Source organism: Neophocaena asiaeorientalis, unplaced genomic scaffold (assembly GCF_003031525.2).
Source record: "Neophocaena asiaeorientalis asiaeorientalis breed wild unplaced genomic scaffold, Neophocaena_asiaeorientalis_V1.1 scaffold79, whole genome shotgun sequence".
Lineage (NCBI taxonomy): Eukaryota > Metazoa > Chordata > Mammalia > Artiodactyla > Phocoenidae > Neophocaena > Neophocaena asiaeorientalis.
The window spans coordinates 6179518-6207360 of NW_020175402.1; the positions used below are offsets into that span (position 1 = coordinate 6179518).

At 42.6% G+C, this 27843-nt stretch overlaps 1 protein-coding gene across 3 annotated transcripts; it reads right to left on the bottom strand.

The window, feature by feature from the left end:
- Nucleotides 1-459: 459 nt before the first annotated feature.
- Nucleotides 460-26417, bottom strand: TAF12 (TATA-box binding protein associated factor 12). Of its 3 annotated transcripts, none has more exons than XM_024766573.1 (6): nucleotides 15469-15721; nucleotides 14276-14527; nucleotides 12520-12597; nucleotides 8880-8994; nucleotides 2399-2487; nucleotides 460-936 (listed from the first exon to the last, which is right to left on the bottom strand). In XM_024766573.1, the coding sequence occupies exons 1-6, from the start codon at nucleotides 15538-15540 to the stop codon at nucleotides 901-903; spliced, it is 642 nt and encodes a 213-aa protein (XP_024622341.1). In that variant the 5' UTR covers nucleotides 15541-15721; the 3' UTR covers nucleotides 460-900. The 3 variants fall into 3 exon arrangements, with proteins under 3 accessions (XP_024622341.1, XP_024622342.1, XP_024622343.1); XM_024766574.1 differs by lacking the exon at nucleotides 15469-15721 and adding an exon at nucleotides 14685-14818; XM_024766575.1 differs by lacking the exon at nucleotides 15469-15721 and adding an exon at nucleotides 26317-26417 and having other exon boundaries at nucleotides 659-936.
- Between the last annotated feature and the right edge of the window lie 1426 nt (nucleotides 26418-27843).

Sequence of the window (27843 nt, forward strand, 5' to 3'; positions counted from 1 at the left end):
ACTGAAGGTCATGACCCTGAGGTCTCAAGGGGCCTGGTTTCCTCTGCACGATGGTAAAAATACTAGGATCAGGGACACCAACAGCTAAGAACAGTGAGAAACCTGCACAGAAAGGCCTTTCCCCAAGTCTACTGCCATTCTTTCTTAGCGTCAAGGATGAACTCCAGAAGTTCCAGAAGAGCAGGTCAGAAAAGGATTTCCCCCAATCAGGAGCCTCTTCAGGTTGGGGCTCATGAGAGAAGGTCACCCTGCTCGATTCTTATGGCAGACAATCTGGACTAAAAGTCCTACTGACAGTAAGGCCTTCCTTGGAGTAAAATAATGGAAAAGTTCCTGGGTTTTTTCCTCCATCACAGAAATGAACCATGGTGCTGCCACCTGCTGACTAGAGAGCTACATCCAGCCTTGCCTACCCTCCTCTGGCATTTCAAAGGCTGTAAGCCATGCACCCTGTGTCTTTCAATTAATAATTTCTTTATTCTGGAAAAGCAAATGAAAGTCATATTCATATAAACACTGACATTACAAAGTACAGGGAAAAGGGGGAGGGAGAAGGAAACAAAAACCTCTACAAATCCTGCTAATACTCTCTCACCAAACAAGACCATAATGCTTTTCCCCAATTCAATCACTTATATAATAAACCACAAATAAAATCTTCTCTGGAAGATACACTGCTCCTCTTTGAGATGGCAGGAAAAAGGGGCCGGAAGTTGGGGTAGGAGGCTTTATTCTTTTGGCAGATCCTCTCAGTCATTATAGATATTGCTGCACTGTTAATAAAAAATATATGCTTCTCTGTAAAGCATTAAAAAAAAAAAATCCAAGGGTGAGATGGCTGAGGTCTCAGCTCAAGTATCTCCAAATACATTGTTGTCCATTCCCTGACCTTTCTGTGTGTTATTTCTTGGTTGTTTTCCGGATCAATGCCATTCTCTGAAAGGAGAGAGAAATAAGCAATTACACAGGTTAGAGTCAGGAACTTTCCAGGACATCCACGTGTGGCTACCAGGTAGCATGGTCTACACCACAGGCTGGACTCCTCAGGAACCTACAGGCACAGGGAAGCTCAGCAGTTCCTTCTAACTCAAGCACAGTCTGCGGGGCCCTAACACAAGTTTCCACAGGCCAGTGGACCCATTTCATTGACCAAAAGACCCCAAAAGCCCTATACTAGCAGGATGGCAAAAACAGTTAAAAGCAGAAGGTGACAGCTCCCGCCTTTTGGGGATTTAAGGGACAGGCCATCAAAACATGTGCTTTCTAGGCTTACCCCCTTCCCCTAATCTCCTTCTCTGATGATGGAAAAAATAAGGAAGAGGGCTCTGTTTTGAGCCTGTTGCCAACACGTAAAGGGAGCTGACATTCCGCACTTGATAGCCTGCAATGAAGGAAACTGACCCTAACAATTTCCACCATAACCCATCAGGGAAACATTCAGATCATGGGTTTTAAATCTTACTATTACCAGCCACTGGCCAAATTAATGAATTGCTTTGCTCACCCTTTTTGACTAAGAGATTGTTTGAATATTATGATATTGGTTGATTGATAAATAAATAAATGGGGCTGAAAAGTGGATAATTTGAGAGCCGAGCCAAATGACCATCTACTGCCTGGAGGGACTTCCTTCTGAACAACATTGCAGTCCTTCAGTTCCGGCTATTGGCGGTCTCCTTGTGGGGCTTCCTCTATGAGCTCTGCAAACATACCCACTCCAGAGATCCCAGGCTATGGAAAAGTGAGGTACACTCAGCCAGAACTGCCCGACTGTGGCCATCAAGCTTGGAAAAAGCCCACTTTTCAAATCAGAGTAGCCAGTTAAATTAAGACTTGTCAAATGGAGGCCAACATTGCTATGAGACTGACCAATGACTGGGACAGCTTGTTCCCCAGTAGAAGTGGAGACAGGTTCTCTTACTGACCCCTCAGTTCTGCAGTAAGAGGGACGGAGAACAAAGGTTAAGCTGGGGCAGAGGCCAGACGCCTGGCAGAGAAGCTTGGGTGCTACCTCCTAGCACAAGTACAGCATATTTCTGCTTTCCTTAAACTGCCCTCTAGTTGGAGGGCCCTAGATGATGTTCAAATCAGCAACAATGAAGGAAGATTTCTTTAAAGAGATGTGGAGGGGGCGAGTTCCATACAGGTTAGAAAAACCTAGAATCAACAGCTTTAAGTGGCACCCATTAGAGTTGAGAGAAAAAACTGAGATCCCATATGGGAACAAAAAAGCACCTAGGAAAAATCTGGCTGATCTCCCGTACAGCCCTGCTGCCTCTTGCCCTCTCTGACATTTGGAGGAAATGACAACCACAGTGATGGTAGCTGTGTGCATTCTCTCTGAGACACAGCTCAAGGGATCAGCTGTGGCTGGCCCGAGACTCCGAAGCCTTCTCACCTGTTTGTGAGCTTCTGTGGTGCAAGCTTTTTTGTAGGGTCGTATTTCTTCAGAGCCAAACCCTGGGATCCACATGTTCCACTGGCGTTCTGTAAGGAAGAAGCCCACACAGAAATAAGGGGACCAGGAAGGCAGTGTCAAGGTGCAGTGTGACCCTCAGACAAGGGTCAGGGAGGACTAATCTGGGCAATCAACTGTACTGATTAACAGCAACTCTGCAGAGGGGCTCTATGGGACACAAATGGGGGAATCACATATGGTGCCTCCAAGGTTTTAAAGGACACTATTTGACCTTCCTGCAAAGAAATAAGAGGTAATTGAGTCAAAACTTTGAGTGTGGAGCCCTAAGGTTTCCATGCAGCTCTTCAGGAAAGGAAAGTTATTTGTTTCTTCAATAAAAAGCTATCTGTTTCTTCTGTCTTACCCCTATGCTCAAGGTAACCCCTCTCAAACTGAAAGGAGGAGTAGGAAGAGAAAGGCATTCTTTGCAATCTGGAGTTAAGAGCCAAGCCCCAGTTCTGCTGCTTCACTGTGGAGCAATATGACATTGGTCTCGGTTTCTTCACCTTTTATATGGTAGTAACAACAGAAATAACCACCTGATAGGATGGTTGAGAGGCTTCAATGGCATAATGCAATCCCAGAGCCTGGGATAAATACATAGGGAGACAGATATAGACACAGGTATGTCCACGCCACAGCTCCATGTCCTTGTGCCACTGGATGTGACCATCCCTGTAAGACTGTCACTACAAGTTATCAGAGGGCAGAGATTTGGTTTTTCCACCTTTTCAGTAACTGGCATAGCCACATGGCCCCCTAAATCCACATATAAAAGTGTCCTGGACTTCCCTAGTGGCACAGTGGTTAAGAATCCACCTGCCAATGCAGGGGACATGGGTTCGAGTCCTGGTCCGGGGAGATCCCACATGCTGCAGAGCAACTAAGCCCACGCGCCACAACTACTGAGCCTGCGCTCTAGAGCCCACGAGCCTCAACTACTGAGCCCACATGCCCAACTACTGAAGCCCACATGCCTAGAGCCCGTGCTCAGCAACAAGAGAAGCCACCGCAATGAGAAGCCTACGCACCGCAACGAAGAATAGCCCCCACTTGCTGCAACTAGAGAATGCCCATACACAACAACGAAGACCCAACACAGCCCAAAAAAAAAAAAAAGTGTACTGCACTTTAAGTACACCCAATATAAAAAAAAAAATTATACTTACACAAGATTATTTAGGGAATAAATCTCTACTCAAAAGGAGTTACATGGGAACTCCTTTATCATGCTCCCCTAGAGCACTGAAAACATTTGTTTTGCAAATTTGATTTGCCCCAGACAGGCACTTACTTAAAATCAAATTGAATATTAGTGGTTTTATAGTTATACTTTGTGTCTAATGCATAGCAAATATTGTGTGAATGAATGATTCATGGTTGGTTCTAGAATAATTTTATATACAGCTCTCTTCCAATATTGCTTTGAAAATAAAAATGAAACTTTCTGCTAATAATTTGTTGTCAGTAGTTGAAAGTGACACTAAGATTATTCTCTGGGAATTACACTTTACAATCAACACAAAGTGGATCAGGATACGGATATGCAAAGTCACTTTAAAGAGAGTAGCTACCAGGCATGAATGCAAACATGTAAGTACGTGTAACTATATATTTAAATAAGTGTGTACAGTTGAACTTTGAACAAGGCAGGGGTCAGGGGCGCCAACCCTCCCTGCACTTGAAAATCTGCGTATAACTTATAGTCAGCCCTCCAACCATGCTGTTCCTCCATATTCACAGATTTAACCAACTGTGGATTAGGTAGTACTGCAGAATTTCCTACTGAAAATAATCACCAATAAGTGGACCGTGTGCAGTTCAAACTCGTGTTGTTCAAGGGTTAACTGTATTTATATTTTATATAATATTAATAGAATAGCAACATTTAGTGAATAAAATGTGTAATAAAATGGCTGGGACAAAGCAGCATTGTGCAAAGCATTCTATGTTCATTATCTCATTTAACTTTCACATTTATGAAGAAAGATCCTGTCTCAAAAATACACACATTGAATATACTGAAGATACTTTCTTGCAAGGAAACATTACGTGAATAATTGACTCAGTAATTCTGTACCATGAAAAGTAATCAAATGATCTTCACTTCAGACAAATCAAATGGAACATATGTCAGGTGTAATCACAATATAAATATTCATGCACTGTATAGCATTTATGGTAATATATATGGTAACATATGTGTATGTGTAATATGTGTGTATTTACATATACACGTTTATAATAGATTCTGATTAAAATATATCGTGGGGACTTCCCTAGTAGTCCAGCGGTTAAGACTCCGCACTCCCAATGCAGGGGGCCTGGGTTCAATCCCTTGTCAGGGAACTAGATCCCGCATGCCACAACTCAGAGCCTGCATGCCGCAACAAAAATATACCGCACACTGCAACTAAGACCCGGCACAGACAAATAAATAAATAAATAATTTTAAAAAAAGAAATGTTATTAAATATATATATATATTGTGGAAATGCAATATATATATATATATATACATATACATATTGAACACATATTCAAGTAAAATAGGTTAGGAGATACATAAGTTAATCAGTTTAGTAACCCTGAACGTTTACATTCAATTAAACCTAAAGATAATGAACTAGTATGAATATATACTCTACAAATAAATATGCTTAATGTAAAAAAAAAAACCACAGAAATAAAGAAAGACCATGTCAATCAGAAGGGGAGGTTAATATTGTGGAAATGCAATATATATATATATATATACATATACATATTGAACACATATTCAAGTAAAATAGGTTAGGAGATACATAAGTTAATCAGTTTAGTAACCCTGAACGTTTACATTCAATTAAACCTAAAGATAATGAACTAGTATGAATATATACTCTACAAATAAATATGCTTAATGTAAAAAAAAAAACCACAGAAATAAAGAAAGACCATGTCAATCAGAAGGGGAGGTTATTCAACTATTCAAGTATAGAAAATAGCCAGGTCAGAAGCAAACACTGGCAGTGCCCATCCCAGCCCATCCAGAAGAGAGCCATCAAGAGTTTACAGCCTCGCTGGCAAGCTTATCCTTGCTGGGCGCAGGGCAGGGAAGTTGTGGGCAGCAGGCCTAGATGGTTAACACCAGGTTCCCTAATTCCCCAAACCCTGATCCCGGGTCTCCAAACAACCTTCTGATTATGATTCAGGTTCCATTAGGCCCGCTACAGAAGCTATTCTGGTTATGCAGACTTTTGAGTACCCATGCCTGTGATAATCCTTACCCTTAATTAAGAAACTGATATTCCAATTTTATTTTCAACAATTAAAATACAGAATATTTTTAGGGCTCCCCTGGTGGCGCAGTGGTTGAGAGTCCGCCTGCCAATGCAGGGGACGCAGGTTCGTGCCCCGGTCTGGGAGGATCCCACATGCCGCGAAACGGCTGGGCCCGTGAGCCATGGCCGCTGAGCCTGCGCGTCCGGAGCCTGTGCTCCGCAACGGGAGAGGCCACAACAGTGAGAGGCCCGCGTACCACAAAACAAACAAACAAACAAAATACCAGAATATTTTTAAAAACAGGAATGTTGGGCTTCCCTGGTGGCACAGTGGTTGAGAATCTGCCTGCCAGTGCAGGGGACACGGGTTCGAGCCCCGGTCTGGGAGGATCCCATATGTCGCAGAGCAACTGGGCCCGTGAGCCACAGCTACTGAGCCTGCGCGTCCGGAGCCTGTGCTCCGCAGCAAGAGAGGCCACGAAAATGAGAGGCCCGCACACCGCGATGAAGAGTGGTCCCCGCTCGCCGCAACTAGAGAAAGCCCTCCCACAGAAACGAAGACCCAACACAACCAAAAATAATTTAATTAATTTTTTAAAAAAAACAAAAAAAACAGGAATGTTAAACTTTGAAGGTAATATAATCTGCTGTGGGATTTTTGTTTTGGTATGGTAAAATATACATACAATTTACATTTTAACCATTTTAAAGTGTACAGTTCAGTGGCATTAAGCACATTCACACAACCATTACCACAATCCATCTCTAAAACTTCATCAATCCAAACCAAAACTCTGTACACATTAAACAGTAACGCCCATTTCCCCATCCTCCTAGTCCCTGGTAACTACTTTAGAACTACTTTCTACTTTTTGTCTCTATGCATTTGTGGTGTGGTGGTTTTAAAACATGTCTGTCATCAAGAAGTGGAGTCTGTATTCCCTCCTCTTGAACCTGGACAGGTCTTTGTGATTGCCTCAAAGAACAGGATTCAGCAGAAGTAATGCTGTGTGACTTCGGAGACTGAGTTACCAAAGGTCATGCTGTTTCTGCCAAACGGTTATGGGACACTTGTTCTGGGAGCCTGCAGCTGCCATGCAGAAATCCAGCTATCCTGGGACTGCATATGAGGAGACCAGGTAGAGAAACCACAGAGACAGACAGAGAGAGACTTGTGGAGTCCCTGCTTTTTGAGTGTTCCAGGCCAGGCATCAGACGTGGACATGATGAAGCTCTGTTACAGGTTAAACTGTGTCCTCCAGAAAGGTGTATTGAAGTCCTAACCCCCAGTATTTCAGAATGTACTGGAAATAGGGCTGTTGGCAGACATAAGTAGTTAAGATGAGATCATACTGGAGGAAGGTAGGCCCTTAATACAGTATGACTGGTGTCCTGTGAGAAGAGACACAGACACACAGGGCAGAAGCCCACGTGAAGACCGAGACACAGGCTGGAGCGATGCAGCTACAAGCCAGAGAATGCCAAGGATTGCTGGCCACCACCAGAAGCTAGGAAGCAGCAAGGGAGGATTCTTCAACACAGGCACTGGAGAGAGCTTAGCCCTGTTCTTCCAGAACTAAGAGAATAAATCTGTGTTTTTGTTTTCTTTTTTTTTTTTAATAAATAAATTTATTTATTTATTTTTGGCTGCATTAGGTCTTCGTTGCTGCACAGGGCTTTCTCTAGTTGCCGTGAGCGGGGGCTACTCTTCGTTGCGGCGCGTGGGCTTCATCATTGCAGTGGTTTCTCTTGTTGCGGAGCACAGGTTCTAGGTGCACGGGTTTCAGTAGTTGTGGCACGCGGGCTCAGTAGTTGTGGCACATGGGTTTAGTTGCTTCGTGGCATGTGGGATCTTCCCGGACCAGGGATCGAACCCACGTCCCCACCATTGGCAGGCGGATTCTCAACCACTGCACCACCAGGGAATCCCCCAGTCTGTGTTGCTTTAAGCTATCTAGTTTGTGGTACCATTACAGCAGCCCTAGGAGACTAATATGCCTTCCTTCAAAACACTCTCAGGGGCTTCCCTGGTGGCGCGGTGGTTGAGAGTCCGCCTGCTGATGCAGGGGACATGGGTTCATGCCCCGGTCTGGGAAGATCCCACATGCTGCGGAGCGGCTGGGCCCGTGAGCCATGGCTGCTGAGCCTGCGCGTCCGGAGCCTGTGCTCCACAGCAGAAGAGGCCACAACAGTGAGAGGCCTGCATACCACACAAAAAAAAAACACTCTCAGCCCCAGCCACCACCTGACTTCAATCACATAGAGATCCTTAGCAAAGCTGCCCAGCTAAGCCCAGTCCACCCCCAGGCCCATGAACAAAATGAACAACTGTTACTGTTTTAAGCCATGTTTGTTACACAATAATAAATAATTGAAATGGCTGTCTTTTGCTATTAATAGCAGCAATGTTAACCAGAAGTGTGTTATTTATTCCACCTCCACTACCAGCGCCTCCCGGAGCAGTATCTCCCTGACACTGGGAAGGAAGCCTTTCAGCCATGGGCTGATCTGCACTCAATCCCTTAATATCTTCTGCCTCATTCCCTTGGCCTGTCTTTGTAGTCACAGACTGTCCCCTTTCTTTTGATCACACTGCAACCAATGCAGGGGGGTAGCTTATTCATTTCCAAGTGATTACAATTATCAATGTTAGATAAGTATCTCCCAGAAAAACCCAAGCTCAAATTTAGTGTCTATTAAGTAGAACAGCAGAATACAAAATTATATGTACATTATGGATATAATGTTCTTGAGAAAAATACATCAATAAGCTAAAAACTGGAAGGAAAATACCATTATATGTATGGTAGAGATATAATAGCTACATTTACTAAGCTCTTACTTTGTGCCAGTCACTTTACGAACATAACCCATAATCCTCACAACGACCCTGTAAGGAGGGTATTATGATCCCCGCTATACAAATGAGGAAACCAGCTCTAAGAGAAAGTAAGTAGGAAGGAAGAGGTGGTACAGTTGGAAAGTGGCACACCCAATGCTAGGGTTCATTCCCCCTACCATGCATGGATTTCTCTTTCCTGTTTAATGCTACTACGGCATGAATACATAAATCCCAGAGCCCAGAAGTCTGATCCCGGCATGAAGGTTCCTGTAGGAGCAATAGTGTGGATACCTCAGGGAGAAACGAGACCACATACCTAGATGCAGCTGGACATCTTTCACCTCCAGGGTGCTGGACTTGCGATGCCGAGCAAGCTGGCATGCTGCTGTCACCACGCTCTCGATAAAATCATCAGCAATCTGCAGCAGCATCTGGGGGAAAAAAAGTGGGGGAGAGTAACCACGACACTGGCCGGGTAGGCTCCTGTTGCTGGGACAACTGTATCTGCTTGAATCACATATTCAGTCAGGCTTTCTAACAGAAGGCCTGGAATCAGCATTTGAGCGAAGGTGGGGAAGAGGAGTGAGGACCACAAGAGAAAAACATTAGCTCATTAACCAGGTTGAGAGAAACTCACACCCTTCTGAGGATGTACTTTCCGTACTTTCTACCTAGCAGCGATCAACCAGCCCAACCCCTACCCTCTCCGCAACTTCTTATGAATTAGGTAGGAAAATAAAAGTGAATCATTAAATCCTCACTCCCTCGTATTCTCTTAAAGCATTTTTATTTCCATTATCTCATCTAGTCCTTATAATCATCCTGTGAAAAAAATGGGGCACAGATTTTACCCTAACTCCATAGAGGAGGATGCTAAGATTCAGGGAGATTAACTTGTTCATGGCCATGTAACTATTAAGCAGCAAAACCAGGATTCAACCTCAAGGTTCTGAGTCCAAAACCTGGATTCTTTCCAGTTTATTATCAATTATTCCTAGACTGTGTGAAGAGCAAAATCAGAATTCTGAAGTTAAAAATCTACATTAAAAAAACTGAAATTTTGATCAGTGAATACCTTCCTCATGGCTTCCTCTGCTGACCAGAAAAATAAAATAAAATAAAAGTACAACCATAGTTATAAACATTCCTTGTTCTGCTGGACTATCAATGCATTGTCATCTTTCCTATGGAACCAAATGGATACCATCTAAAGGAAAGATTTCTAATTAAACATGGCAGATCAACTCTAAAAATGACCTCCTCTCCTTCCCTACACCCATTAAAATAACAAGAAAGGAAAAAAAAAAGACATATAAATCCACAAAGACAAAAAGAATAGGAGAGAAAACCTTAATGGACAAGATATTCCAATAAACTTTTTTTTTTTTGCGGTATGCGGGCCTCTCACCACTGCAGCCTCTCCCGTTGTGGAGCACAGGCTCCGGACGCACAGGCTCAGCGGCCATGGCTCACGGGCCCAGCCACTCTGCGGCACGTGGGATCTTCCCAGACCGGGGCACGAACCTGTGTCCCCTGTATCGGCAGGCGGACTCCCAACCACTGCGCCACCAGGGAAGCCCTCCAATAAACTTTTAAAGTAAATTTTTGTTAAAGAGGTAACAAAGGAAGAATGGGAACTGACCTAGCAGACAGAAGGTATAACACAAATGCACGCAGAGGGGACGCCAATGAGAACGAACTGATTTGCCCTTCGCAACTCCTAAGAGATCCAGGATTTGAATGTGTCATTAACCACAGAAGACTGGACTGAGGTATGGAACTAAAAACTGGACAATTGTTACATGTCTGTACAGAGTAGTCCCCCAACCCCCACACTTCAAAAGCAGCCAAGTGACTTCCCACACGTACTTGACCCAGAACACAGTAGGTTTACTCCCCAGAAAAACTGAACAGGAGTGGCTATGGATGAGAGTACACCAGACACAGCAGAGACAAGGGAAAGACACAGTCCCTTTCTCTTGCCTTGCTTCCGGGATGTTAGAAGCTAGAGAAAAACCCTCCAGAAAGGAGACTAAAGGATTTTTCTCTGCATATACTAAATGATTCCAGAGAAAAGACTTACAGATACTGATTAGGGAATCCCCCATTAAGACGGTTGACTATGGACAAATTATTCTGAAGTGAAGCCAGTAGTATGCTGGAGCCAGATTAGATGAGGTCATGAAGGCCAATTACATGCATTTCTTCCCAATCCTGCATTCAGTGACAATATGTTGAAAGCTTAAAATAGGGCATAGTGAGAATATTTACACCACAGAAATCAGGAAATGCTGAAAGTCAGAGTCTTTTTCTCCACAGAGCTGGTTGTTAAACATTTACCAATACATGACTGGGCGAAGACCATCAGTCAGTAAGTTCTGCTTCAAATCAGGTTTTTAGTGGCTCATTCTTTAAGAATGGATAGCCAGAATCACCAGACATTTGAAGAAAGTCTCCAACACTAAAAGGAAAATAAACAAACCAAAGGGGAAAAAAGGGACCCAGAGGAAACAAAGACAATGCAGGGAAAAGAAGAAAATGTCAAACAACGTAATTAATATCCTTAGAGAGAAAAATAAGATACTACAACTGTAAAATAAGAACAGAATGGCTTAGGGGAAAAAAAGTCAACAAGAAAAAGTTAATGGAAATTAAAATTTTTATTATAAAAGAAAGTTAAAATTTAGAAGATAAACTAAGGAAACTCTCCCCAGCAAGTAGAATTTAGAATTACAAAGAAATGAAAAAAGAGAAAAGATAAAAAACCTAAGAGGATCAATGCAGAAGATCCAACATCCAACCGTCATTACACACAGAAAGAAAAAAAGCAGAGAAGAAGTTACCAAAAAACTAAGATTAAAAAAATGGAACCTTCATACACAGCTGGTGGGAATGTAAAAGGATGGAATGCTTTATAAAAACAGGAAGTTTCTCAAAGGAAAAACACAGAGTTACCATATGACTCACCAATTCCAGTCCTAGGTATATATCCAAGAGAAATGAAAATGCATGCCCACAGAAAAACTTGTACATGAATTAAGAAAAAGAAAGAGGGTCTTCCCTGGTGGTGCAGTGGTTAGGAATCTGCCTGCCAATGCAGGGGACACGAGTTCGAGCCCTGGTCCGGTAAGATCTCACATGCCATGGAGCAACAAAGCCCCTGTGCCACAACTACTGAGCTTGCGCTCTAGAGCCCGCGAGCCACAACTACTGAGCCCACGTGCCACAACTACCGAAGCCCGTGTGCCTAGAGCCCATGCTCCGCAACGAGAAGCCTGCACACCACAATGAAGAGTATCCCCCGCTTACCGCAACTAGAGAAAAGCCTGCATGAAGACCCAATGCAAGGCTTCCCTGGTGGTGCAGTGGTTGAGAGTCTGCCTGCCGATGCAGGGGACATGGGTTCGTGCCCCAGTCTGGGAGGATCCCACATGCCGCGGAGCGGCTGGACCCGTGAGCCATGGCCGCTGAGCCTGTGCGTCCGGAGCCTGTGCTCCGCAACAGGAGAGGCCACAGCAGTGAGAGGCCCGTGTACCACAAAAAAAAAAAAAAGACCCAATGCAGCCAAAAATTAAAATAAAAAAAAAGAATATTACTTAGAAATACAGAGGAATGTTCTAGAAACAATTAAAATTGTTGAAAGTGACTGCCTGTGAGTAGCAGCCTATACCCTTTTTGACAGGCAAAAGTAGCAATGCTGTTAGGTATAAAGTGCTAGGCATTCTCCTAGGTGATTTGCATAAGTTATTCATGGGACCCTGACTGTAACCCTGTAGATAAATAATGTCATACCTTACCAACACAGGAGGAAGCTGAGTCTCAGAAAAGTTAACTGACCCACCCACAGAGCCAAGTCTCAAATTCAGACTTGTCTGCCTCTATAATCTGTGCTCTTAATGGCTATTCTATACTATTTCTCAGGGACACAGTCTCTAGGGTACCCAATCCCACCTTACCTCCTCCACATCTTCATCCAGTTGCTCATTAGGATCCACTTCTCTTACTAAGTCTTGTAATTTCTTCTTGGTCAATACCTAAAGTTAATTGGGAGAACATTTTTTTCAGCCAAGTAGCAAAGAAACAAACACCTCATTACCCTATAATGAAAGGCTATCAATTTGTTGGGTTTGGTTTCTACTTTCCAAAGAATTATCAGTCTGGCTTACTTGGTGCTATTGCTACAAGACTATAGTCTCAAGACAGAAGTAGCCTAGGGAAAGGCAGAAAGAGCAATATGGAAGAGAGGCCAACATCTGTCAGGTAGTTTTAGTAAACTCTACATTAATTTGCAATTTTCTGACCACCACAAGTTGTACAGTGCCCCTGCTGCCTTTGGACAAGCTCTTCTACCCTTCTTCCTACCTGCTCAGCTCACAGTGCCTCCTTTCTGATGCTCTCCCAGCCCACCCAGGTGAATGCAACCACTTCCTCCTTTGGCCTCCACTGTACCCTGTGTACACTTCTATCATTGTGTACATTTATAAACTTGCCTGTTTCTGACTTAATAGGCTGAAGGCTCCTTGAGGGCAGGGAACACGTGTTCATCTCTGTACAACTAAATATCAATATTTGTGAAAGTATGTACAACTATGATCCCTCTTTCATAAAGGAAATGTTATACCACATATATATGCCACTAAATAAGGATCAAAAGACATACACTAAAATGCTAACCATAGTTATTTTGGGGTGCTGGTAGAATTTTGGGCTATTATTCTTTCTCTTTTTCTAAAGTTTCACGATAAGCATTGCATGACATTGGAAATAAGGAAAAAATAATTTTTAAAATAAATATTTGTTAATAATGTCTCAGATCTATCCATTCAACCATCACTTAATTCAAGCCTTTGCCACATATCTTGATTTACTGCAAAAGTCTTAGACCTGGTGTTCCTCCCAGTCTGCCCCCTTTCCTACCCTTCTTGTCCCCTTACTGTCAAGTTAATCCTCCTAAGATATACAACTTTTATTATGTTACTTTTAAGCTTATTAAATATTTGCAAAGATTGTTTATTGACTAAAAGTTCCAACGGAAACTGACTAGCATAGGCCTAGTATGTTCTGCTGTAATCCTACCTATACAATTTTACCTCCTGCTCTTCTCCAACACCACACCCATCATGGGTTGGTCTCCTGAATACCTGCCCAACCCTTCCCATTCATCATTGCTAGTTCCTCCCCCATTCTCTTGAACTGTTGTCTCCTCATCCTATTCTACCCAGCCTACAAGGCCCAAGTCAAGAGAGTATACTTATTTCTTATGGCTCTGGAGGACAGAATCAGGATCATGGGTAGAAAGAGGGGGTCAGATTTTAGAATCATTGCAGAAAACAAAGGCAGCAGCTAGATGAACTAGGAGAAAAGACTGGAGGCAAGAGTACTTTTATTACAGGAATAATGAATAATGAATCCATTAATTATTTAACTATTTTATTTTATTTAACAAGTATATAGCATATATATTTATATATAAAAACCTGTCACAGGCAAGCTGTTGTGTCAGTGCATGTATATATGGATGTATGTATATGTATATGCATACACACACTTAAATACTACAAAGTAAAAACTGATAAATGTACATGATATTTCGATAAAGAACTTGAGAAGTCTGAGAGGAAGAGGCAGCAGCTGAGATGGACATCTCTCAGAGTATTATTGCTTCAAAGAACAGATAAGAGGTGCCCACAGAGAACAAAAAGCGGATGATACCTGATTGTTTTCAGGGCTGAGACGCCCTCCTGTCCCAGGAGTGCCTGGGATCTTTACCACTGTAGTGCTATTGGCCATGGAGCCTTGTGGAGGGGTGCTAGCTGGTTCCGGTTTTATTGATGAGAAATTGGACAGGTTGATTAGGGCTGAGGGGCCAAACTGGTTCATAATCTGCCGCGCTTTGGACTTCAGCTCATAGAGCTTATCAAGATCTTGTTTCTTTTTGGAGCTATGAGGACCAAGGCCAATCAACTGTAGAAAAAAAACAAGAGAATTAGCTCTGGAAGTACATGTAATAAAGGATGAGTTTTAAAAATAAAATTCTATGAGGTCTGTCAGACTTTGAAGGGTCTTCTTTGATACCTGCACATTGAAAATGGAGGGAATGAAGAATGTTCATTGCTCTCACCTGATACTTAGAAACCATCTCTTCTCCAAAAGCTAAATAAAATAGTCCACACAAGTGAAATAAAGAAGTAAATGAGGGCTTCCCTGGTGGCGCAGTGGTTGAGAGTCTGCCTGCCGATGCAGGCGACGCGGGTTCGTGCCCCGGTCCGGGAGGATCCCACATGCCGCGGAGCAGCTGGGCACATGAGCCATGGCCGCTGGGCCTGCGTGTCTGGAGCCTGTGCTCCGCAACGGGAGAGGCCACAACGGTGAGAGGCCCACATACCGCAAAAAAAAAAAAAAAAGTAAATGAAATGAGGAATCATATGTACAAAAATAAACTAGAATGAGCAAGACATTTTTGAAGATTTTGTAAAAATAGAATACTTGGTTAATTATAAAAATAGAATACTTGGTTAAGTACTACATGCATTATTTTTGAACATCAAATAATGCTAAACTCAAATAAATCATGGCACAATCACATACTTGAAACCTAGTCACAAAACTTCAGAAAACAGATTAGTTCATTTTGGTGTTTCAAAACATGCTTAAGTCTATGTCAGGGCCTAATAAACACAGTTTTTAGCAATTGTTAAAAGTAAGCTCTTCACTGTCATCAAGGGCAAATTTTCTCTGAGTGTTAGCAATCTTTAAATACATGCAGAGTCCCTAGGCTGGAGTAGCCAAGACTTCTAAATTTTAGAGCCATGAGGCTGACTCCGTGGACATCAGCTTTGGTGTCATCAAGATCAGAAGCACATTCAGGAAGTTCCACCCACAGTGACCTCAAGGAGCTTACTTACAGCTATCTGAGTGTCTAGATCTTTAATTACATCAGCAACGGCTGTGAGCCCGGTGAAACGAGAGGCAGCCATTTTCAAAAGCTACCTGTAAATGAACAACTGGCATCAAGCACCACCCTTGCCACAGAACCATTTCAGTTGCATGGCCTGCACATCTTCAATGCAGAATGCAGGCAAACTGACAGTGGAGAACATTTCCTTATTCCGACTGGGCACCAAGAAAAACATCTCCATTTCTTTCATATACAACTTTTAAAATTAATTAATGATGACAATAGTAACATTAAGACTCTCTTCCAATAAAATGAATGTACTATTGTTAGAGATAAGCTAGCAGCATATGAAATTCTTTATTGGCCAAAACTGTGGAATTTGAACCTGCAAGAATCATGGCAATGTTTTCAGAACTTGATAAAGCTTAGCAAACTGAATGAGTATCTGTATCTTGCCCCTATTGCTGAGTTCCTCTCCAACAAATTGTCTAACTCTCTAATACAAGAAATCATCTTCTCCTGGTTTACCCTTAATAAAAGCAACTAACTATGCACTGGTTAAATGATCAAGAGAAACTTGTTGGCCAAGAGCCCGCTGAGGGGGGCAGCACAGCATCAGGATTACTTTTTTTTAAAACCATATGTGGTCCACGTCTCCTGTTCCCTTACCCACAAATCTTACCAATGGAAGAAATGGGAAAGGAAAGATTGTTAACATGGTAACAGTTGTCCTAATGTTATAAAAGCAAATTATTTTCCCAGATCAAGTCCTATGAAAAAGCCTTATTAAAGATTATCAGTATTGGGCTTCCCTGGTGGCGCAGTGGTTGAGAGTCCGCCTGCCGATGCAGGGGACACGGGCTCGTGCCCCGGTCTGGGAAGATCCCACATGCCGCGGAGCGGCTGGGCCCGTGAGCCATGGCCGCTGAGCCTGCGCTCCACAACGGGAGAGGCCACAACAGTGAGAGGCCCGTGTACAGAAAAAAAAAAAAAGATTATCAGTATGAACATAAGCCACCACAATGAGAAGCCCACGCACTGCAATGAAGAGTAGCCCCTGCTCGCCACAACTAGAGAAAGCCCGGGCGCACCAATGAAGACCCAACGCAGCCAAAAATACATAAACAAATAAATTTATAAAAAAATAAATAAAATAAAATTTAAACAGTTGATCAATCTGCAATGGGGGGAGTAATATACTCCTCCTTTCACACACTCCTCCATTCCAGATGGATCAGATATTTAAATTTTAAATATAAAATCATATACTAGGGCTTCCCTGGTGGCGCAGTGGTTGAGAGTCCGCCTGCCAATGCAGGGGACACGGGTTCGTGCCCCGGTCTGGGAAGATCCCGCATGCGCAGAGCGGCTGGGCCCGTGAGCCATGGCCGCTGGGGCTGAGCGTCTACTAGATAAAATATAGAATATCTTTATTTTTTAAAATTTATTTTTGGCTGTGTTGGGTCTTTGTTGCTGCATGTAGGCTTTCTCCTGTTGCGGAGCACGGGCCCTAGGGCATGCGGGCTTCAGTACTTGTGGCACGTGGGCTCAGTAGTTGTGGCTCATGGGCTCTAGAGCGCAGGCTCAGCATTGTGGTGCATGGGCTTAGTTGCTCCGCGGCATGTGGGATTTTCCTGGACCAGGGATCAAACCCATGTCCCCTGCGTTGGCAGGTGTATTCTTAAGCACTGTACCACCAGGGAAGTCCCTATTTTTTTAAAGATTTATTTAGTATTTAATTTATTTTTGGCTGCATTGGGTCTTCGTTGTGGCACACGGGATCTTTGTTGAGGCGTGTGGGATCTTTCCTTGTGGTGTATGGGCTTCTCTCTAGCTGTGGCGTGTGGGTTTTCTCTTCTCTAGTTGTGGCACGCAGGCTCCAGGGCACATGGGCTCTGTAGTTAGCGGCATGCGGGCTCTAGTTGAGGCGCACGAGCTCAGTAGTTGTGGCATGCGGGCTTAGTTGTCCTGCAGCATGTGGGATCTTCGTTCCCTACCCAGGGATCAAACCCATGTCCCCTGCATCGTAAGGTGGATTCTTTACCACTGGACCACCAGGGAAGTCCCTAGAATATCTTTAAAAAATATTCAGAAACCTAAACTTAACACTTTATACAAAAATTAACTCAAAATGGATCACAGACTTAAATGTAAAATGTACAACTATAAAACTTTTAGGAAAAAACAGGAGAAAATCTTTGGGCTCTAGCTAGGCAAAGAGTTCTCAGACATGACACCAAAAGCATGATCTGATCAATAAAAGGAAAAACTGATAAATTGGCCCTCATCAAATTTTAAGTTTTCTCTGTGAAAGCCCACGTAGAAAGGATGAAAAGACAAGCTACAGACTAGAAGAAACTACATATCCAAAAAAAGACAAACTACATATCCAACAAAAGACTAGTATCTAGAATGCATTAAGAACTCTCAAAACTCAATAATTCAAAAAAAAATTAATTCAATTAGAAAGTGGACAAAAGACACACCAGACATTTCACCAAGGAGGATACACAGATAGCAAATAAGCAAATGGAAAGACATTCAATCCAAAAAATTAGTCATTAAAGAAAAGCAAATTAAAACTACAATGAGATATAACTACACAACTATCAGAATAGCTAAAATAAAAAATAGTGACAACACCAAATGCTCACGAGGATGCAGAGAAATTGGATCACTCACACACTGCTAGTGGGAATGTAAATGGTATAGCTACTCTGTAAAACAGCTTGCAGTTTCTTAAAAATCTAAGCATGTACTGTCACAGAGGAGCCTAAAAAGACATGAAGACTAAATGGAAAAACTAAGATCTGAATAAACTATGGACTTCAGTTAATAGTAATGTATCAGGGACTTCCCTGGTGGTCCAATGGTTAAGAATCCACCTTCCAATGCAGGGGCCCTGGGTTTCGGTCTGTGGTCGGGAAGTAGGATCCCACATGCTGCAGGGCAACTAAGCCCACGCGTCGCAACTACTGAGCCTGCGTACCACAACTAGAGAGCTCGTGCACCGCAACTACTGAGCCTGCGTGCCCTGGAGCTCGCGTGCCACAACTAAAGAGAAGTCTGTGCGCACAATGAAAGATCCTGCGTGCCACAACGAAAGGTCCCACGTGCCACAACTAAGACCTGATGCAGCCAAAAATAAAATAAATATTAAAAATAATAATGATAATGTATCAAACGTGGTTAATTAGTTGTAATGAACATACTATACTAATGTAAGATGTTAATAATGGAGAAACTGGGTGCAGGGTATATGGGAACCCTGTACTATCTTCCCAAATTTCCTGTAAATCTAACACTGCTATCTCAGCAGGTTAAATAAATAAATAAATAAATAAATAAATGGATTTTAAAAACTGCTCTAGGAAAGAGTTTATTAAAAAAAATGAAAAAAGGAAAAAGAAGAGCAAATCACGAATACACAAAACAACAGGAATGAATCTTAAAATATTTAGGTGAAAAAAAAAGCCAGTCTCAAAAGAATACATACTATATGATTCCATTTATATGAAATTTTAATATCTAATGATCTAAAAACAAATCTCTAGTGACAGATGGGGCACAGACTGACTGCACAGGGGCAGGTTGGAAGTTTCTGAGGTGATATAAACATTCTATACCTTAAGTGGGGGAATGCTTACACAGCTGCTACATTTATCAAAACTCACAGAACTGTATGTTTACAATGTATACATTTTATTGTATGCAAATTATACCTCAATAAAGTGGATTTGGGAAAAAAGAAAAAACACGCAACTACTGTATGACCCAGCAACTGCAATCCTAGGCATTTATCCTAGAGAAATGAAAACTTATGTTTACATAAAAACCTGTACACGAATGCTCATAGCTTTATTTGCAATAATCAAAAACTGTAATCAATTCAGATGTCCCTTAATAGGTTAATCATTAAACAAACTGTGGTATATCCACACCATGGAATACTACTCAGCAAGAAAAAGAAATGAACTACTGATATGCACAACTTGGATGAACTTCCAGAGAATTATGCTGAGCAAAAGCCAATTCAAAAAGAGTCCATATTGGGGCTTCCCTAGTGGTGCAGTGGTTAAGAATCCGCCTGCCAATGCAGGGGACGGGTTCGAGCCCTGGTCCAGGAAGATCCCACATGCCGCATAGCAACTAAGCTTGTGTGCCACAACTACTGAGCCTGCACTCTAGAGCCTGCAAGCCACAACTACTGAAGCCCACGTGTCTAGAGCTGGTGCTCCACAACAAGAGAAGCCACTGCAATGAGAAGCCCGTGCACTGCAACAAAGAGTAGCCCCGGCTCGCTGCAACTAGAGAAAACCCGTGTGCGGCAACGAAGACCCAACGCAGCCAAAAATAATAAATAAATAAATGAGTCCATATTGTATGATTCCAGTTATGTAACATTTTTGTTTTCCTTTTTTTAAAAATTAATTAACTAACTAATTAGGTTGCACCAGGTCTTAGTTGAGGCAGGCAGGCTCCTTAGTTGTGGCATGCGAACTCTTAGTTGCGACATGCATGTGGGATCTAATTCCCTAACCAGGGATCGAACCCGGGCCCCCTGCATTGGGAGTCTGAAGTCTTATCCACTGCACCTCCAGGGAAGTCCCCTATGTAACATTTTTGAAATGGCAAATTTTACAAACAGAAGATAGATTAGTGAGGTTGTCAGGGATTGGGTGGGAGGGAGGGAGGTCTGGTTATAAAAGGCAATATGAGGGGCCCTTGTGATGGAATTGTTCAATATCTTGATAGTGATGATGGATAAATGAACCTATAAAAAGTGATGAAATTGTATAGGACTTAGTACTCATACACATATATATAAGCAAACAAGCGCAAGTAAAACTCGGGAAATCTGAATAAGATCGTTGGGTTGTATCAATGTTGATATCCTGATTCTCAAATTATACAACAGTTTTGCAAAATGTTACCGTTGGGGAAAACTGGGGTTGCAAAGTGTACAAGGGATCTCTGTATTCTTTCTTTTTTTTTTTTTTGGTACGCGGGCCGCTCACTGCTGTGGCCTCTCCCGTTGCGGAGCACAGGCTCCGGACGCACAGCCTCAGCGGCAATGGCTCACGGGCCTAGCCGCTCCGCGGCATGTGGGATCTTCCCGGACCGAGGCACGAACCCGTGTCCCCTGCATCGGCAGGCGGACTCTCAACCACTGCGCCACCAGGGAAGCCCTGTACTATTTCTTATAAATTCATATAAATCTACAGTTATCTCAATTTTTAAAAATTGGAAAAACAATATTCTCAAGAATAAATAATACCCTTCTAAGGATGACTTTACAAAGCTCAGGAGCCATAAAAGACTAATATGTTTAATTACACAAACATAAAAATGTCTGCACGACAACAAACATAACAAACAAAGTTAAAGGACAAAAGACAAACTAGCAAAAATATATGCAAGATGTATCAAAGGACTAATTTCTTTTATATATAAAAAATAACTACAAATCAGTAAGTACCAACTACCCAATAGAAATACTGTGAAGGGCTTCCCTGGTGGCGCAGTGGTTGAGAGTGCGCCTGCCGATGCAGGGGACACGGGTTCCTGCCCTGGTCTGGGAAGATCCCACATTTCGCACAGTGGCTGGGCCCATGAGCCATAGCCGCTAAGCCTGCATGTCTGGAGCCTGTGCTCCGCAACGGGAGAGGCCGCAACAGTGAGAGGCCCCAACAGTGAGAGGCCCAAGTACCGCAAAAAAAAAAAAAAAATTCAAATGGTTCTTATAATAATGAAGTGATCCTTATTCTCATTCATAATAAAAACGCAAATTAAAACTACAACGTACTATTTTATTCCCCATTTGGCAATGATGAAAAAGTTTTATAGGGACTTCCCTGGTGGTCCAGTGGCTAAGACTCCACACTCCCAATGCAGGGGGCCTGGGTTCAATCCCTGGTCAGGGAACTAGATCCCACATGCTGCAACTAAGAGTTTTTCTTTTTTTTTTAAACATCTTTGTTGGAGTATAATTGCTTTACAATGGTGGTTGCAACTAAGAGTTTGCATGCTGCAACAAAGATCCCGCATGCTGCAACTAAGACCTGGCACAGCCAAATAAAAACATAAAATAAAATAAATAGAAATAGTTTTATACACACTGTGTTTGAAAATTTTATGGAGAAATAATCATTTCATAAGTTGCTGGAGTGGGGGAATATAAATTAGTTACAGGTCTCTATAAAGAGCTACTTGGCTGTATCTACCAAAATAAGAAAAGCATATATTGTTTTAATCCCATAGTTCTGCTTTTAGCAATTTATATTATAATTGAACTTGTATGTGAATAGAATACTATACATACAAGGAATTTCAACCTAAATGTCCATCAAAAGTGATATAGTTAAATAAACTAGAATATAACTATATAATGTAATAGACTGAAAAAGAATGAGACTCATGAAAATATTATGCTAAGTGAAAGAAACCAGTCACAAAAGACTACATATTGTAGGATTCCATTTATATGAAATGTCCAGAATAGACAAATCTATAGAGACAAAAAGTAGATTAGTGGTTGCTAGGGCTGAGGAGTGGGGGAGAGGAATAGGGACTGACTTCTAATGTTTATGGAGTTTCTTTTAGGAGTGACAAAAATAATCTAGAATAGATTGTGGTGATGGTTGCACAATCCTGTTTGTAGCAAAAAACCACTGAATTGTATACTTTAAAATGATGAATTGTATAGTATGTGAATGTCTCAATAAACCTGTTTCTAAAAAACGAGGAAGCTCATGAAATGACCTTCAAGATACATTGTTCATTTAAAATGCAAGGTTCAGAATAGTGAGGATAGGGACTTCCCTGGTGGTGCAGTGGTTAAGAATCTGCCTGGGGCTTCTCTGGTGGCGCAGTGGATGAGAGTCCGCCTGCCGATGCAGGGAACATGGGTTCGTGCCGCGGTCCGGGAAGATCCCACATGCCACGCCGATCCCACATGCCATGCCGCGGAGCCACTGGGCCTGTGAGCCATGGCCACTGAGCCTGCGCGTCCGGAGCCTGTGCTCCGCAACGGGAGAGGCCACAACAGTGAGAGGCCAGCTTACCGGGGGGGGGAAAAAAAAAAAAGCCACATAATTACAAATGTATAAATTATTCCTGGAAAGATACATAAGAAGCTGAAAACAATGGTTGTCTTGAGGGGGATAGCAGAATGGTAGTACCTGGGTGGTCCATGGGACCAAGGTGTGAGACTTATCTTTCATTGTATACCCCAAATTCTGTAATATGTGCATATGTAACCTATGAAAAAAATTAAAATAAACTACTATCTGGTTTGTTTCCACTGAAGAAATAGGTAATACTGACCCCTGTTTTTAAAATATAAAAAAAATATAGCAGTAGCAACAAAAATAAACCGTGACCTTTATCTCACACCTTATACAAAATATCAATAAATTAAAAACTGATCACAGACTTAAATGTGAAAATGTAAAACTATAAAACTTTTAGAAAACATACGAGAAAATCTCCCTGACTTTGGGTCAGAGTTCTTAGATACAACACCAAAAGCACAATCCACAAAAGAAAGAAATTGATAAAGTGGACTTAATCACAATATAAAACTTCTGCCCTGCAAATGAAAACAAAAGACAAGTCTGAGACTAAGAGAGAATATTTACAAATCACTCATCTGACAACTTGTATCCAGGATATATATATAAAAGACTCTCAAAATTCAATAAGAAAACAACTCAATTAAAAAAATGGGTAAAAGAGCTGAACTATCCTTCAACAAAGATTTACAGATGGAAAATAAACACATGAAAAGATGCCCAATATCATTATTCATTAGGGAAATGCAAAATAAAACCACAATGAGATACCACTAAGTACCTATTAAAATAACTAAAATTAAAAATAATATAGGGCTTCCCTGGTGGCGCAGTGGTTGAAAGTCCGCCTGCCTATGCAGGGGACACGGGTTCGTGCCCCGGTCTGGGAGGATCCCACATGGTGTGGAGCGGCCGGGCCCGTGAGCCATGGCCGCTGAGCCTGCGTGTCCGGAGCCTGTGCTCCACAACGGGAGAGGCCGCAACAGTAAGAGGCCCGCGTACCGCAAAAAAATAAAATAAAAAATAAAATTAAGTACAGGGCTTCCCTGGTGGCGCAGTGGTTGAGAGTTCGCCTGACGATGCAGGAGACACGGGTTTACGCCCCGGTCCGGGAAGATCCCACATGCCACGGAGCAGCTGGGCCCGTGAGCCATGGCCACTGAGCCTGCGTGTCCGGAGCCTGTGCTCCGCAACGGGAGAGGCCACAACAGTGAGAGGCCCGCGTACCGCAAATAAATAAATAAATAAATAGATAGATAAATAAATAAAATAAAATTAAGTCCGTATGTACAGATTTCAAAGTTTGTCTTCTGCCTCCAAAACACCTGTGTCACAGTGCAGGCTATAAACACTGCTGATGTACTACCTCCAAAGCACTTTGGAGCTTTCCACAAACACCTCTGGTCAAAAGTAGTATGTTCTATGTTCACATCAACTTTAACACAATGATTTTCTGATCAGGTACTTACTTAGAAATACTATTCTAATAATTCAATTGATGCTAGAGCCACAAATGAGTGAAATAAGTAGTACAATTTGCAAATGTAGATGAGGATAACTCAGGAATAAACTATTATTAATTAAACCATCAAGTATTTTGAAATGGTGGTATGGCCATGCTTTACCTCATAATTTGGTGTAAGTTTTGACCACTTGCATTTAATATAGGCACTTGCAAACAGTTTAGGCAAGCCCACTGGGAACAAAGTTATTGCAGTTTCCCCAATCATCTAGTTTATGTTACAATAATTGTAAAGTTAATCCAATTTAAGCCCCTGTTCTTCAAATTGGTCTTTCTTGGCCTCCTAAATTTAAAATTAAATATGTCTTACTCCAATGTGAGGGAAAGTTCTATTCAGGTCCCATTTTTCTATCTTGAATATCTATGCTTCTTTAAACCACAGGAATTCAGTTCTCCTCAAATACTACACTACATAAATACCCTAATAAGTTATAGTACTTGATAGTAAGAGGAATCTTTAGGAGGAGGAAGAGCTTTCATTCAATGCCATGCTTTGTATAACTATTACCTCTATTTTGCTGATGAGCAAGCTGAGACATGGCGAGGAATCCACTTAGAAAAACAGAAAAAAGTTTTAGTCAAACACATAACTGGGTTTGACTGTGGCTGGGCCACTTAGTAACATGGGATTTCAGGCAAGGCACTTAACCTTTCTGCACTGATTTCCTTATCTGTACAATGGGACTAACAATATCTAACTTGTGCGGCTGTAAGTGATAATTAAATGATTTAATATTTGAAAAGTGCTTATGATGATATCTGGTTAGTCTGAGTTTCTTTTTTTTTTATTGGAGTAAAATTGCTTTAGAATGTTGTGTTAGTTTCTGCTGTACAATGAAAGAATGAAAGTGACTGGTCCAACTTTCTCCACCATCCTTATCTAAAAGCAGCCATCTTCCCTAAATGCTTATGCTAAAAATAAAGGGTACATTTTACTTATTTGTGACTTTCTAAATGACTTACTATATTGTTGAGGGGGAAGGAGCTTCATTTAAAAGTTTCCTAACTCGTAAGTGACATTCATTGTATCAATGTCAATACAGTTAACAAGACCCAAAATAAAATACTAGAATTTGTAAAAACTTCCCTCTTGAGTTTGAAGTTAGAGCAAAGATTCTAGAAGCATGTTTTCAAGGAATATTAACCAAGCATCTCCTATCTGCTATGCAGAGCAGGGTACTGTATCAAAATCATGATCTAATCAATCATTGCCTCACTGTAATCCTAAACCTTCTTTGGACTTTAGCCTCCTTATATGTAAAATACGAGTTTAAAAAAGATTATCTTTCCGGGTCCTTCCATCTCTGCCATCCTCGTTTTTTGAGATGCAGAGATCTGTGCTCAGAGTTGGGTGGGATGGGATTTAAAGCACTTATCAAGTATATAGCTGAGTTCAAACTGCTTCAACTTTACAGCAGTGCTTCGCCAGAACGAAGCAGAAAACGAAGATGCTTCCAAGTGGGCTTCCTAGATTATATCCGACACAAGATAAGCCTGCTAAAAGCCAAGTAGGCAGCGCAAAGGAGTCGTCTTTCCCTGAATACATCCTTTACCACTCTCGGTTCACCCAATATGAGAAAAAAAAAAAAAAAAAAAAAAGGATCACTATATTTTTTCCGAACTCTCTCCCTTTCCCTTGGAGGCTGATCTCCTCACATCCATTGCCCCTTATCGTCTCCGCTTTTAGGAGCCAGTGTCCTCACAGCCCTGTTCTCTCAGGTACTTCGGAGTCTCCAAGCCCCGATCCCGTCCCCACAGAAGCCCGTCTTCACTGCCCGCTCCTGTTCTTCCCAAACCCAAGTGTTCTCTTACTGCTCCTGCCTCTCAGGAACCTAAGTCTTCGCCGCCCTGTTTCTGAATCCTTAGAAACCTGGGTCTTCACTGTCCCGCTCCTACCGCTTAGCAGCCCAAGTCCTCACGGCTCCGCTTTTACCTCTCAGGAGCCCGTGGCTTCACGCCCCGTTCTCTTCCGACCCTCTCCTCTTCGGAGCACTGGTCCTCACAATCCTGTCCCTCTCAGCCCACTTTCCCTCGGGTGCCGGCTAACTCCGTCCCCTTTCCCTAAGTCCCGCTTGGAGCCCAGGTCCCCACAGCCGCGTCTTCTCCGAGCCCCGAGCCCCTCAGTCCCGTCCCAAGAGCCCGATTCCTAACAGACCCGTCTCCTCCACAATCTGGCTTTTGAAACACTGACCACTGTGGGTCTGGGTCCTGACTCCCTCCTCCCACTCTTCTTCCTTAACTGCCAGGGCCCAAGACTCACAGGCAGCAGCGTCTATCTCCCCATGATATGCGGAGACTGCCCCAGTGAAGCGCTCGTCTCAGCAGCCGGTCCGACTGCTCGGCCCTCCCCGAGTACTTCCGGCACCGCTCCCCGCCTCCAACCCGGAAACGCGCGGCTCTTCCGGCCGGCGGGCGCGCGCCTGGCTTGCACAGGCGCGGCCCGCCCTCCGACACGTGGTCGAGATTCATAGCTGTCGGTCAGCTCTGGCAGTTGGGCTTTTTCCTGTTTGATAGTGTGAGCAAGCTCTGCGCCTTCTACCCGGCGTTACGAACCCAGCGCTAGCTATTTCTCCCCAAAATAGCCTGTTGTATATATTGCTAGCATGCCCGGTAACACGCCCTCGGATGGCCTAGAGGTCGCCATTTTTGGTTAGTGTCTTTGTCGTGATATGAGGACGGTAATATCTCCTGGGACCAACATTCCATAGATATTATTGGACCCCAACAGGAAAAACCTGGGGACAAGAGAGACCGGTTGTGGTTGTGATTTGGCAGTTAATAATAACAATTGAGCAATTGCTGTCTACCAGGAAATTTCCTATACACCTTACCTCCGATAAGACAGTCATTTAATGATTTAAAGGAAACCCGTGAGAGGGACTTCCCTGGTCGTCCAGTGGTAAAGACTCCGCGCTTCCACTGCAGGGGGCGCGGGTTCAATCCCTGGTCGGGGAATTAAGATCCTGCATGCCGCGCGGCGCAGTCAGTAAATAAATAAATAAATGAAACTTGTGAGAGATAAAGCAAGTTCTAACTAATAAGTGCAAACTCTCAACTTGAACTCAGAATTCTCACTCTGACCATTAAACTGATGCTTTCGCTTGACTGTCAATGGTGAGAACTGCTGTTTACTAACTGTGCTAGATGCTAGGGTTGTAAAGAAGACCCGATTCCAGCCTGAGTCCCTTCTGGAGCCCGGGTCCTCACAGTAAGATGGACAAGAACCCAAGAACCCACAGACATAAAGGAATGTACAAAAGGCTGGGACAGCAAAGAGTGAGCAGCAGTATCAGCAGGAAAAGCTGCCTCCTACCTGGATTGGTGTAGCAACTTGCTCTCCCTGTCTTTATATCTTGCCATCCTCATCCCACCAAATTCCCAATCCACTCTTAACCCTGCCACAGATCCAAATTCACAGATTCCAGGCCCCTTCACCACTAAGTTCTAAGTTATCTTCCTAGTCTTATTTCTCTGCCACTGCTCTCTTCATTATCCTAAGGGTCTGGCATACCATTTTTGTTTTTGCACTCCATCTTTTTAAGACCCAGTTTACTTTTTTTGCTGTTATTTTTTATACAATTTTTAAAAGTTACACTCCATTTACAGTTATTACAAAATATTGGCTATGTATTTCCCATGTTGTACAATACATCCTTGTAGACTATCTCTTACACCCAACAGTTTGTATGTCCCACTTTCCCACCCCTAAATTGCCCCTCCCCCCTCCCCACTGGTAACCACTAGTTCTCTAAATCTGTGAATCTGCTTTTTCATTATATTCACTAGT